The following is a 13,611-nucleotide window of genomic DNA, read 5'->3' as shown; positions in this document are numbered from 1 at the left end:
GCCAGAGCAATCACTACTCTTCTGCTATGGAGAGTGAGTGGATTGCCAGACCCCCGGCGCTCTTTTGAAGCTGTACCATAATGCCTTTTAGCTGAATTTACATACGCAGCCATGCTCCACCATGTGAACTAAATCACATATCTCATCTGACTTAGCAATGATGCACTGTTTTCCAAGTACAATATTTGAAATTTTGATTTATAAGCAATGACATATACATACATTTTTAAATAAGAAAAAAAACCCGAGTTCTATCTAATTTGGTGCACCTTTAAAGCCTGAGGCCCTAGTTTGCCTGTATGGTTCAGCCGGCCCTGTAGATTAGCCTGTACTGTGCAGGAATGCTGAGAGAAATTCAAGCTGAGTACAGAGATAATTCCTTCTCAGGATGCTGTGTCCGTATCTGAGCACAAGGTTCTATCTAACAAGGTGCAACGCACCCTCAGTTCCTACTGCAGTTAGCACCTTGCGGGTTCAAGGCCCCAAAAGAAATGTTAGTCCAGAATTGAGTCAAGTTGGGTTTCAAAACCACCTCCTAGCACCCTCCCTATGGGTATAGCTAGATTACAAGTTTTTGTCGGAAAAAGGTAAGCAGAATGCGCTCGACATTTTGCGTATCTTTTTGCCAATTTTGTCAGAAGAGGCTTTTCCAACATTTGGCCCATCTAGACTGGGCCAATTGTCGGGGGGGAAACCCTCTTTTGGAAGCCCCCTTCTTCCTCGTAGAACAAGGAACACAGGGGCTGCCAAAAGAGCACATTTGCTCTTCGCAAAAAGAAGCGGAAGAGCAAACATGTTCCCTGAACGCAGAAGAGTTTTTTTGGGGATACCTTCAGTATTGCGAAAGCCCCCCGCGGTCTAGCTAAGTCCATCTGAAACACATTGGTTAGACCTTTAGAAAGCATGGTGCCACAGCTTTGTTGGGACACTTTTGACTGGCGAGACACTGTTGAGCTTCCCTCCCCTTTCAGTGTTTAACTTGGCCTGTCCCAAACCCAATTCATCCCCCTGAAGGGTTAGCATGAGGGTTATATTTTAACTTGTGCACCGTGTCTCCATCCTTGCAGATGCCAGTGCCTAGAACGGGTGTGCACTGTACGAATCATCAAGTCTTTAAAAACAAGGTCAATCTTGGTTTGTGCTGCTCTTAATATTCATTTCCTTGTGCAATGGGAACAGTTTCACCTCACACTGTGACCATACGCTGTGGAGTGGGATTCGATTATTTCTCTCAGTGAGTCTCAAGGCCCCTATTATCCAGGCGAGGCCCACAAGCACAAAGGCCCCTCGTAATTCAGCGAGAGAGCCGGAATAAAAAAGCACCCAGTCATCTTTTCAGTTATTTGAGCTTGGGATCTGGGCTTTATTTCCAAAGGCATCCACCTTGGGTTGAAGCTGTTGATTATCTCTGACAATGGCAGCCAACATGGTCTCCTGTTCCCTTGGTGGGTTGCTGGAATCTCAGGGTCACCGATTCTTTCATTCTATTTTAGTGGCTTCAGCTTGGTTTTTAAATCACCCTCTTGCAGATTGTTGATTCTGGGTATGGCAGAGCACGGCCTGAGACCTTCACCTTGCATGTCACAGGTCTTAAAATGATTGCTTTGACCGATACAAAATCATCCTATTGCCTCTTGGCCTGTTTGTTCACTTGCCTCATATTCCATGTCTCATTTTAAGCTCATGGGGGCTGGGAGTTGGTATTTACTGGACAGCCTCTAGCCCGGCAGGGTGCCAAACTGATTGAGGCCTTTCTAAGCTTCTCATATACATGACAGATAAAAAGTAACGTGCTTTTGGAAGGATGGAGGTGGGCAGGAGTTTTTTTCTCTTTGGCTGCTGTTGCCAGGCTGTGGAAAAGATGCCTGGATTTAAAGAGTGTAAGGTCATGGGGCATGATTGACAGCCTAGGGCCGTGGTCCCCAACACGGTGCCCGTGGGTGCCATGGCGCCCGCGGGGGCATTTCCATGCGCCCGCCAGGTGCTCGGGGCTGGCCTGGCACCGGGCGCATGGCGGGGGGAGCGCTGGCCCCGGGCGCGCGGCACTTGGCGGGGGGCCACCCCTGGGGCACAAGTGTCCCCGCCCCCTAGCGCCCGGCGGGCGAACGGCCACGCCCCCTGGCGCCCGACAACCTCGAAAGGTTGGGGACCACTGACCTAGGGGTTGGGGACCTGGGACCTAGGGGGCTGATGCCACGAATCTATATCATGAATTAAAAACCAACTCTTAGCTCTAGCTAGAGAGAAGATGTCACTCGGTCAGTGGTCTCAGTGCTCCTGGGTTGCAGATGAAATTTGGTGAATATACTTATCCTTAATGCATTTTTATTTGTACCACACCTGGTACACGTCGCTTAAAACTGTTTTTTAACCCAATATTTTGAAACATTTGTAAAAATTAAGGATTTTGATTTTTCAGAAGTGCTGAGTACCCACAGCTAGAATTCTCAAATGGGACAGGGGATGTTTAGTATTTTATAGTAAGTACTTATCAGTTAGGGTATTACCCTACATTTTCACCTTCTCTTTTGGGCCAGGACCTCCCCTTCCATTCCCCCCAAAAATCTGGCAAGATCCTAAATGGGCCACTTCTCTGAACTGCTGTTTGTGAGCATGGATGATCATGCCTGTAAAATAATAGACACACATTTACAGGTTGGGTTAAGGAAAACAAATCTAAGACAGATGCTAAATTGAAGAGCATCACAGCTCTGAAGAATTCAGCCTTTTTTATAGTTGTGTTGGTCTGTCTACGCCAACCAGTGAGTCATGATTCCATAATAGAAAATAGCAGTAGCAGAATCACTGTGGTGCTGTCTGTTCTCCCGTCCAACATTTGCTGAGTTACGCAATACGAACCTGTTCTCCCGTCCAACATTTGCTGAGTTACGCAATACGAACCAGATCCCATCAGCTGGTGTAAACCGGTGTTGCATCGCTGACGTCGGCTGAGGGATCTGTCCCTGTCCAAAAGAGGAGCTCATGCTTTCTGGGTTCTGCTCCCAGCTGTCAGTAATGTGGAAAGTAGAGACAACCCTGTTGGTGGTGCATTGCTTTCTGTACTTGCTGGTGCCAGGTGCAAGACGGGAATGTGTGGCACGCTTGATTCTTAAGCTAGTTAAAGACTTAGGTTATGGTTCCATCACCACAGAACAGTTTTGCTTATTCCATCCTTCTCTCAGGCAGGTTTTTGCTTCTTTGTGAGAAATGTTTCCTCCAATAAATAGAGCAGCCTCTGTCTCTGATCGTAGTACCTCAAAGTGAGAGAGAGAGAGAGTGTGTGTGTGTGTGTGTGTGTGTGAATACAGATAACAATTGCTGCTGGCAGTGAGGAAAGAAGAGGCGTGTTTACTGCGTGAAGGCCATAACAATGCTTATGTTCCCAGACGTGAGCCCAGCAACAGAACAGGCATTCCCATCTGTTGAGCACAACTTTTAGTAGCTAAACAGAACCTTAATGTTATGTCTGGCCAAGTTTGGGATTAAATAGGACTACAAGGAAACTGAATTTGCCACAAAGCTACAGGAAAGGGGCATCAGATGTTAAAACGTTTAGTCTGAGACTATGCCTACATTGCACTCTAAACTCAAAATAAGATATGCAATTTGTGCTATGCAAATTGCGTACTTATTTCGAGTTTTTCTAAATAGGCTATTTTGAAATTTGGTGCTGTCTACACGTATGTTACCTGAAAATCTCATTCCTGTTGTGATTTCTTATGTGAAATTGTTACAGTAATTGCTCAGATGTCATTATAATGCTTGGGATTTTTTTTTAAATTATTGTATCACTTGGTGTGGCTCCTGTAATGTATCCGTTGCCCAGGCCCTTTATTATCCGTGTTTTGTCCTACGCTGCTCGCTCTGATGGGGTTATATACCAAGTAATCCCACGCAAGCTCAGAGTCATAGGCAGAAGCCTCCCTGGGCTCTGTGGCATTATTAACAGATGTGTGTACATAGTGTCTCAGTCTGCACCACCTGAGGCAAAAGTTCTAATGTGCACAAGTGTGTCACGCACCAACTGGCCTGTTTGAGCCCTGTTAGTGAGCACTAAAAGTTCCCGTTTCATACAGTACTACGCTAACATGTACTAGGGATCTTTTCGTCAACACAGTCCAGTTTGTGCATGACAACAGTTGTACCTGGTAGAATTTGCACCCCAGCTGGTGCAGATGAAGGTACCATGTAAACAAGCCTTAAGTAGAAATAGTGTATTTATCATGAGGGCAGATTAGAGTAAATACAAGTGTCTGTTAGTTCTACTGCCTGAATGCTAACACCAGATCCCTGCTTTATGTCTTCTACTGAGTGATTTCTGCTTTTCCAGATCTGGAACATGTAATTATTCTGTTTTATTAATTACTGTATGTCATAGCCTGAATTGTGATTTTGGGTTCAGCGAGACTCTATTTATGCTTTTCCCATGCTTATTGTGTACAAATAAATGAACACTGTGAAAAATGGAAGGATTGTCAACAGTTGGGTCTGTCTTCTCTTGCCCTGCCAAGGTCATGAGACATAAGTGGTTAAAAATGGAAATGAACAACAGTAGTCAGAGAATGGTATCTTTATGGAAATATTGATGAGATGTAGAACACTCATGTCCTTTGGTAAACCAATAAATGCTGGGTGGGTGGATAGGGCAAGTGAAGTCCTAAACATGCAATGAGTCTTCGTGAGCCTAATGGACTTCACTCATTTCCCACCCCCACTTCTCTGAAAACTTTATGATCTTATTCATCTGATCTCTGTGCAAAGTATGCAGATGTCCCAATCATCTCCATTATTGTGCCTGACAGATCCTGAATATCGGGATTGATCATGTCGTTCCGATTTGGACAGCACCTCATCAAACCCTCTGTGGTGTTTCTGAAGACCGATTTGTCCTTCGCTCTTGTAAACAGGAAGCCCGTGGTCCCTGGGCGTATCCTTTTCATAAAAGCTTCTCAAATGATCATTCATGGCTCCAGATACTCAGTCTCCCAAGGAGAGGAGAACTGTGCTCACTCTGAAGACCAGGTAAGATGTTACTCATATTTATTCTGAAACCAGTCAGTGGGATGTAATATGCTTGATCAGTGTTGCAGAACTTCTGAAAGTGGTTGCTTAGCAACTGTGACCTTAGAGGTGAATTTTCTACTGACCTTTTCACCACTGAAGATGTATAAATAAACAGGTGCTTCTGAAAGGATTTTTAAGTCTGCGAGGTACTTCTGTTTTAAATTTCACATTATGCGGAAAAAAGCAGGCTATTTCCTTGTTAATGTTGTCATGTATTTTGAGATGCAACTTAATGCTTTGCAGAGCATTTTCAGTGTGTTTTCTTGGAATTAAATGTACAGTATTAGTCAAATGATAGTAAATGTTGTTGAGATGACTATTTTCAAGACAGGTCACTTCAGGCAAAATGTACTTGCTTCTGTGACTCTGTATAGGAATGGACTATGCAAACCAGCTGTTTAATCAGAGACATTTCCTGAGGAAAAATTTGACCCATTGTTGAAAACAAGACTCATCTGGCTATGCAAATACATATTGAGAGTTGTGCAGCTGTCTCACAAACTCAAGAAGTTCCTGCTCCAGGGCTTCCCGTAAGAGGCAGTCATGAGCACATGCGTCTGGCTCTGTTTTGCATGTAACTCCCACTAATTTCAGTGGAAGTTCAGGGTAGGATTTTAAAAAGAGTTTCGTATGGAACTGGTCTGCCTTCATGGAGTTCAGTAATCAAAGCCCTATGAGGGCAGAGTTAAGGACGTGCTTTGTGTGTTTGAAAATTCCATTCACGTGTAAATATTAGGTGTCAACTGTCAAAATTGTCAAAAGTATTCCAAACTTATGTTGGGGTTTGGCGTGTTTACAATTGCTGACTTTCATCAGAAGTCCCTGACTGGGTGTGGTATTACTCCTTATTAAGCATCAGATGCAGAGTCCCCCGTGCACAATCCCTTTCAAATATGCCTTGTATGCCTTTTTTGAGTGCCAGGTTTCTGTGACAGATTTGAGATGTTTCGTTAAGATTTTGTCCCCAAAATATCCTGGAGAAAGGGTGGTCTACATTACAAAGTTAGGTGAGCTTCAGTACATTTATCTGGGTATGACATTTTTCACAGCCTTATGTATAGATCTAAGCCCTGGTGTTGAGAGGACTGCGTTGATGGAGAGATGGATTTGTTGCAGCGACGGAAGAACCCTTTCCATCATTGTAGGACGTATCCACTACTATTACTATAGCCAGGGCTCGACAAATAATGCAATCTACTCGCCCGTGGCTCGGGCGATCTGTGCATGCGCAGATCGCCGGACAGCACGGCTGGCGAGCCCAGCTGCAGCGTTTCTATGTTGACATACCCTTAGAGATCACAGAAACTTCACGTCCCAAACTGACCCAGGTATAAGCTATTTTAAAACATTGACTGAACAGTTTAATTTTTGAAACGATCCGTTCTCTGGTGGTCAACACACTATACACCCTGTATCCAATTCATTAATTGATCCCATTTTCAGTCGTATTTTCAAAGAATCTTACTATTGATATAATCAGTCTCAAGTACCTAGACGTTACGGACTCATCTAGACTATGCCGAAGTGCCGAAAGAGAATTTGCAAATTCCATGGGAACTTGCATATCTACTTCTGATCTCACTTTTGAAAGCAGAGCTTTCGAAAGTGCAAGTAGTTTGGACGCAGCTTTTTCGGTGACCCCCACCCCTTTTCGAAAAGCCGCTTTTCCTCAAAAAATGAGGTATATGCGGCTTCTTGAAAACGGGGGGGAGGAGGAGTCGCAGAAAAAGCCGCATCCAAACTACTCGCACTTTTGAAAACTCTACAATCAGAAGAAGATATGCAAATTCCCGCGGAATTTGCATTTCCTCTTTCGGCACTTGTGCGTAGTCTAGATGAGCCCTACATGTATGGAATATCCAGCTGTGATCGCAATTAAACTTTATAGCTACTATATGTGGAAATTTTAAAAGACTCATTAATGACTTTTTCAATTAGTACATTGAACAGATAAATCTGATAGTTAAATATAAAAAGGTGCTTCAGATGGAAATGTTTGTAAAGTTTTGTGGGGAGCTAGGAGTAAAGGTTTAAGGAGCCTATAAAACTTAATTATTACAAGCTCCTTTCCTTCTTAAATTATTAAAGGTCTATAAATTTCAACAGTATAGTTACTCCTCTCTGCTTGGTAGATATGTTTACTTGCTCAGGTTTAGTTTTGTTGGCCCATAATGAGTTTTGCAGCACATTTTATAGTGGCACATTGTTTTAATAGCTCAAGTGGTGTAATTTATAATGTGGTCTTTGTTTTCTTTTGAACAAATGTTCAGATAATAAACAAAAGCCCGGCCCTTTCTTTCCCTCATTATAATAAGAAAAAAAATGGAAAAGATCATATGCTAAGGAAAGAATACAGTCTGTAAAATAGAGCAATTTGCGGTTGTATGCCTGTAAAATGCCTGTATAATGCAGCATTCATTTAAAAGACCTGGCAGTAACAAGTGTATTTCCTGTGCTTTATTGCAATAATTTTATCTGCCTTGTCTTTGGCACACTTCGACATTCCTTTCCATTTTTGTTGTTTTTTAGTAGAAAATAAAATATTAATGCTTGCGAATTAGCGCGACAAAGGAAATCAGTATGAAAGCTGGCTCACTCCAGGTGGTGGCTTTAATTAACTTGTAAGGTTGAAATTCCATCTTTAAAAGGCACGTAGGGTAGGAGTCCTGACTCTGCTGTAATCGGTCTGAAAGTACAGTTATGCTCTGGAAAGCGCTTCTGTAAAAATGGCACCATGGTGTTCAGGGTTTTTGTCTCGATGGCTCCATCATGGATTTGCTCAGTTTACAACTGAAAATGCTGCTTTCCCCTAATTGCCAGCCCTGCAAATTCAACCTGTTCTTTCTGGCTCCCATATCACCAGAAATAAAGCTCCTGGAACTAAAATTGAGTTAACAATTCAGTTGACGAGGCGTGAGCCAGACCGCAACCCAGTTGAAGCATCCAAAGATGTGCTGCCTCAGGAGAGCTAACAGGAACAAAGATAGTTTAGGGGTGGTGTGGGGCTGCCCTCCATCTCCTCAAGGGATTCTGCCTCACAGGTCTTCCCAGCATGCATTAAGATTAGGCTCCAGTTATTTCAGAGATGTGAATTTATTTGTAACATGGTTGCCTGGGTGGGAGGTAGGATCATCATCAGGTATCAAATCCCAAATGGTGACCCTCGACTGCCTGAGCTAAGAGGTTTGCCTGAAATCAGTAGCAGTCTCATAAACTTCTGTGTGGCCCATCCAACAAAGGCCCCTTGGTTCTGTGGTGAGTCAACGGGGGCTACACACGTGCAAATGTGTCTCTTGTGTTTCAAAGGATGCTATGTGATCTCCCCAAAACACATGGCCCGTTCCACTGGCTGATGCAGGGTGGGCTTGTATCAGCCCCATGCTCCTTTGGCAATGAACACACAAGGAGAGAACCCCCCCCGTGCTCAGTTCCTGCACCTGTGCACGAGAGTGTGCAAGAAGCCCCATCACCATCTCCCTCACTCTCCTCGAGAAGTCAGGATCCACGTCTGTAGTGATCACCTGAGTAGGTTCCTGATGAGTAAGAGCTATTGTGACATTCTAGGATTGACTGGGATGCCAATATTGGGCACTGTTTAGTTCTAGGAGAGCTTGTCTTTTCTCAGAGTTGGCTGAAGGAGAGATCTGTGCAATCCTTGTGAGAGTGTGTGAAAACTCATGCAGTAGGAAGCCCCTTAGATATTTAGGCTCTGGGTCTCGGAGGGGAGTCTTTCTCCCTCAGTGTGGTAAATGCAGAAGAGCTAGAGACTAAACTCCCATTATGTGGGAGAGTTCAACAGTTGTCCTTTTGGTGTTCTCACTTTGGGAGACATAATTGTTTCTCTCACACACAGCTTTGTGCTGCTGTGATAGCTTGGGAGGTTTGTGCAGGCTGGTGCTTATCTGGCAACAGTGCACGCAGTTGACCTTGGAAGGCTTAGCTTGTGACGTGGAGGGGTGGGAGTGGAGTGGTTATTCAGGAGCACTGTCACTGCAAGCCTGCACAAAGGGACAGCCATGTTCCCTGTACCTGCTCCAGGGTAGCATCTCCATTATTACAAGCCTATAGAAAGGGACAGGGCCTGTGGTATTGGTTGGGGAGAGGTGAAGTGAAGGCGGAACCAATGCTTTGTTGCTCCACACACACACCATTTTGAGTCTAAGAGGGGTAGCCTTATTAATCTGTACAGGATGAACCTCTCTAGTCTGGCACCCTTGGGACATGACCAGTTCTGAACCAGAGAATTTGCCGGACCACGGGAGGTCAACATTGTCTAGCAGCATCACCAACACTTCTGCTGCTTACTGGGCTCTTAGAAGACATTGAGGGGTAAATTAGAGCTAAATAACAGCTCAGAACACAGAGAGCCAGGACTGGTGCTTGTAAACAAACTGTACGGGACCACGGGAGACTTGGCTACACCTATGGTAAGTGGGCATCCAGCTAATTAAAATCATGCCAGACCACGGATGTTGCCGGACCAGTGTGCCAGATTAGAGAGGTTCAACTTGCATCTCCAAAATCAGCAAGGAATCCGATGGCACCTTAAAAACTATTAGTTGTATTAGGGCAAGCTCATCTCTTCATAAATTGGTTAGTCCAGTGGTCCTCAACACGGTGCCCGCAGGTGCTATGGTTCCCGCCAAACACTCTGGGCCAGCCCCGCTCCCGGGTATGCGGCACATGCGTGGTGCCAGCCCCGGGCACGAGGCGCATGGGCGGCCCCTGCCCCGGGCGCATGGCACGTGCCGGTGCCGGCCCAGGGCATGCGGCGCGTGAGCAGTTCCGGCTCCAGGTACCCAGCCGCCCCAAAAGGTTGGGGACCACTGGGTTAGTCTCTAAAGTGCCACAGGACTCCTCGTTTTTGCCAGTTTCAGTGCGAGTGGACTTCCCACTTCAAGAATAGGATGGGAATGTTGTTAAACGTAGGGGAATGAACAATATATAGAGATCAAAGTGAGCAAGGCCTGTAAGAGGTGAGCTGGGCAATACAGACAGGAGCTGGATTATGGACACCAGGATTTGTTTTACTATAAAGTATATATTTCACTAATTGAAAGGCTGAAGTAGGGTGCTGAAGGAAGGAAGCCAAGAGAGTAGCTGAAGTGAGATGACCTGAGCCCTTAGCCTGGTTTACCTCACAGCCATGGTGGTCTGCTGCTCAGCTCATGCCTGTATTGCAGGTTTGCAATCTGTCCACTCCGCGTTCTGACTGTGTGTGAAAACCGAACCCATTCAGCTTCCGACTCTCATGGAAGCCACTGTTCAGTGGAGCACAGCAGATTTTCTTCTTGAATTAAATTGTTGGCGTGGGAAGGTGCTTCCTGTTGCACACCTGTGCTGATAGAAGCCTTGTGAGGAGACACTACCGTTTTCATTTACGATGAAAGAGCTTTGCTTATCTTCTGCTCTCATCCGCAATACATTCCAACTGTTTTTTATTGCTGTGCCTTTAATTTGCCTTTTACTATGTTCTTGCTTTCGTCTTGTGTTACACATGAAAAATGAATTTGAACATTGGTAGAATCCATTTCGGGACTGAGCTTTTATTGTAAATAAAATTATTCATTTGTTAGGTCTTATTGTTTTCAGCAGACATGGTATTGATTTTTGGATTTCTGTACGGGATGCCGTAAAGAGTGCTAGCAGAAGAGGAACACAACGGCATTTGTAAATTGATTGAATGCAATATGTAATGACAGAGACAAACATCACTTCTATGGCAATACTATATTACACAAAGCATTTCTCAACAGTTCAATGAATTGGTTATTAGAAAGATCAAGTTTCCCAGCCTGGAATTATGATTCATCGAGGACATGCTGACCCCTAATAAATATACACACATGCACATCATATTTATATAGATAAAAAACAAGACTAGATGTTTGTAAGAGTTTTCAGCCAACTGTCATGGTAAAGAAAAGTTTTCTACATTGAAAGATATATCACAATGTGGGTGTTTTGCACATACAGTCCTGAAGTGCTTTGTGGCTAGAGCATGCCATTGCTTTCCACAGAAAGCACAGACATACTGCTGTTGTTGGAAACGGAGAAATAGGAACCCAAAGCCTGTGGAGTTTTTTTGGAGATTTCATTACCAGGTAGAGTTAATGGCTTAGTCATCCACAGCTCAGGAGATGGCCTGTACTGAAACAGCTAAGACTTGTTCATTGTAATTAACAGCAAAGTTAGTTGAAGCAGATGCCCCGATAGGGCGTTGTCAAAGGGAATTGTTCTGGTTCCATCGACTGACAACTAGGGCTTTGAGATAATTCACGTGGAATTAACTCTGCCCATGTATTGCATTGCACCAGATGCTGCAGCACGTAAGTCGGTTTTGAAGTGGGAGCCATGTGGATCCGTCTGTTATTTTGCCCTTTAGATGGGCAGGTGGCAGGCGCAAATCTGCTGGGCACTTTTTCTGTCCTGAGACTGCCATAGCGAATGTGGTTGTACGATATCACTCCGAGCTAGCTAGCTGAGGGAGGATTTCACACCAACTCTGCAGGGATCTCCTCAGTCAAGTTCAACTACCTGGATTTATTGTGTGGGGATACGCTTTCCCCTTAGTACAGAAGTTATTAATACTAATGGTGATGCCACTGCTGTACTGGGGATTTCTGGCTGAATCTCTAAGAGGTAAAACGTTAGCACTCGTGAGCATCCTGAAGCCTAGACACGTATGCAAACTAATAAAAAGAACTTCATCTGGTCTGTAGAACTTGAAATCTATCACAAGCAGGCTTTTTAGTGGGATTTCTGGTGTTTCTTTTCATGTCTTTTAGAAACTAACCAACACAAATCTTAGTCGTGTTGTTACATTGTGTACCTTCCCGAAGAAGAACAGTGTCCTTAGAAATAAATACAAAACTTGAAACCCTAAAGAAAAATGGCCACATTTTTCTGAGCCAATAAAAAGATGGTCTGAATTTGGTACCCATTTTAGGTAAAGATTCCAAAGAGTTTAAGTGTATCTAAAATGATTCACTCATCCCTTGAATTATTGTATGAAACAACCCATCAGCATTTCTCTGTGTTTTTTTTTAAGCTTTGTACACTTATTTCATAGAGCTGGTGGGAACCCAACATTTCCATTTAATGGGAAATTACAACATTCCATATTTTTTTCTAAATCTGAACAAAAATTCAGAATTTTAAAATTTCTGGAAAAGAACAGTTCTGATAACTGGATTCAGAACATCAAAATATGTCACTGTGTTCTTTTAAATCATTTAATTTTGATAAGGAAAATGTGTCATTTTCACTTTGTGTAAATCCATTTCATTTTTGCTTACAAAATAATTACAAAAGTTATTATTTTAACAAAAATTATTAGTCAACGGGAAATGATATGAGGAAGTAAAATTTTTTTGTTTTGTTTTAAAATTTTCCCTTTTGAAAATTTCATTTGAAAAGATTGGCACCTAAAACATATTCATTTTGACAAAATGGCATTTTTCAATGGAAAATTGGCCAAAAATTTTGGCCAGTTCTACTGTTTAGTATTACGTAATACCAAGCATAATGACAATAAACTCATTGGATCTGAGCTTTCCTGGTTTAATTCTGCAATCAATATTTAAGGAAAACTCCCCTTGAATGTTACATAGTGGTTCAGTAAATATTAGATGAGGCTCTAAATCTAGGTTAAAAAAAAAGGCATTTTCAGTGAATGTTATGCACTAGTCTTTCCTAAAGTCAGTGCTACTGATTAAATGGATTGGTTAGCTTATACTTTGTGCATAGGCATCAGAATTCTGAAATAAAACACAAAAATGGGTTTATGTCTGGATTAATTTAAAATAATTTATGACAATGTTATAACCTATTGATATTAAATTTAGTCTAAATAAGATTAGCTTTAAAATTGCTGTAAAATTCTGAGGTATAGTAAATCAAATGCAGTTATTTTGCAGCATATGCATATTTGCACTTACATAATGCAATAAAGTAGACTGGGTTGTTAATATCTTATATGAAAATACTGTTAGTATTTTTTTGCAGCTGCTTCGCATCTGTGTCCATGAATATGGTATGCAGGAGTTCCTTCAGCAGAAAGACATGAGAGAAAAATGAGTGTGTCTGTATTGTAAATGTTGGATTCATTTTATTCTAAGGGCCTCAGCCAAAGCTCTTGGAAATCTGTGGAAGGACTCCCTTTCCTTTCACTGGGAATTGGCGCAAGTCCCACATAAAGCCATTCTAGGGTCCATTCCATCACCCTTGCTTTTGTAAGAAACTTCATTAACCTGAGGAAGGTATCAACACCTTTCAAAATAGTTAATTTGTACATCAGTACTTAACTTTTAGCATATTCATTTATCTATGCACTACTTCCCCATGTCTTGCAAGTTCTGCAATGTGCTCCTTCCAAAGGAAAATCTCCAAAAGGACTAACAATTATAGTTTCCAAAATGTGAAGGGGATGTAGTAATCTGATGACCTCTGGTTTTATGTCACTGCTCTGTGGGACATGCACTGTTATAATTAGTTTAAGCCTTTAAAAAGAATTACATTGTATTTTGCTAATCACTGTGTATGTTA

General features: G+C 42.8%; 1 protein-coding gene across 18 annotated transcripts in view; it reads left to right on the top strand.

Annotated features, from left to right (window-relative positions):
* Window positions 1-13,611, top strand: part of FHIT (fragile histidine triad diadenosine triphosphatase) — a 1,115,730-nt gene that overhangs the window by 422,472 nt on the left and 679,647 nt on the right. For 15 of the 18 annotated variants that reach the window (XM_075938454.1, XM_075938453.1, XM_075938452.1 and 12 more), the window contains one exon: window positions 4,803-4,927. In XM_075938454.1, the coding sequence (XP_075794569.1) occupies window positions 4,825-4,927 (103 nt within the window). In that variant the 5' untranslated portion in view covers window positions 4,803-4,824. Of the gene's footprint in view, window positions 1-4,802; window positions 5,023-13,611 lie in introns of all 18 variants that reach the window. The other 3 variants (XM_075938458.1, XM_075938456.1, XM_075938457.1) reach the window with 1 other exon arrangement.

Source organism: Pelodiscus sinensis, chromosome 11 (assembly GCF_049634645.1).
Source record: "Pelodiscus sinensis isolate JC-2024 chromosome 11, ASM4963464v1, whole genome shotgun sequence".
Taxonomy (NCBI): Eukaryota; Metazoa; Chordata; order Testudines; family Trionychidae; genus Pelodiscus; species Pelodiscus sinensis.
This window is presented reverse-complemented; position numbering and strand designations above follow the sequence as displayed.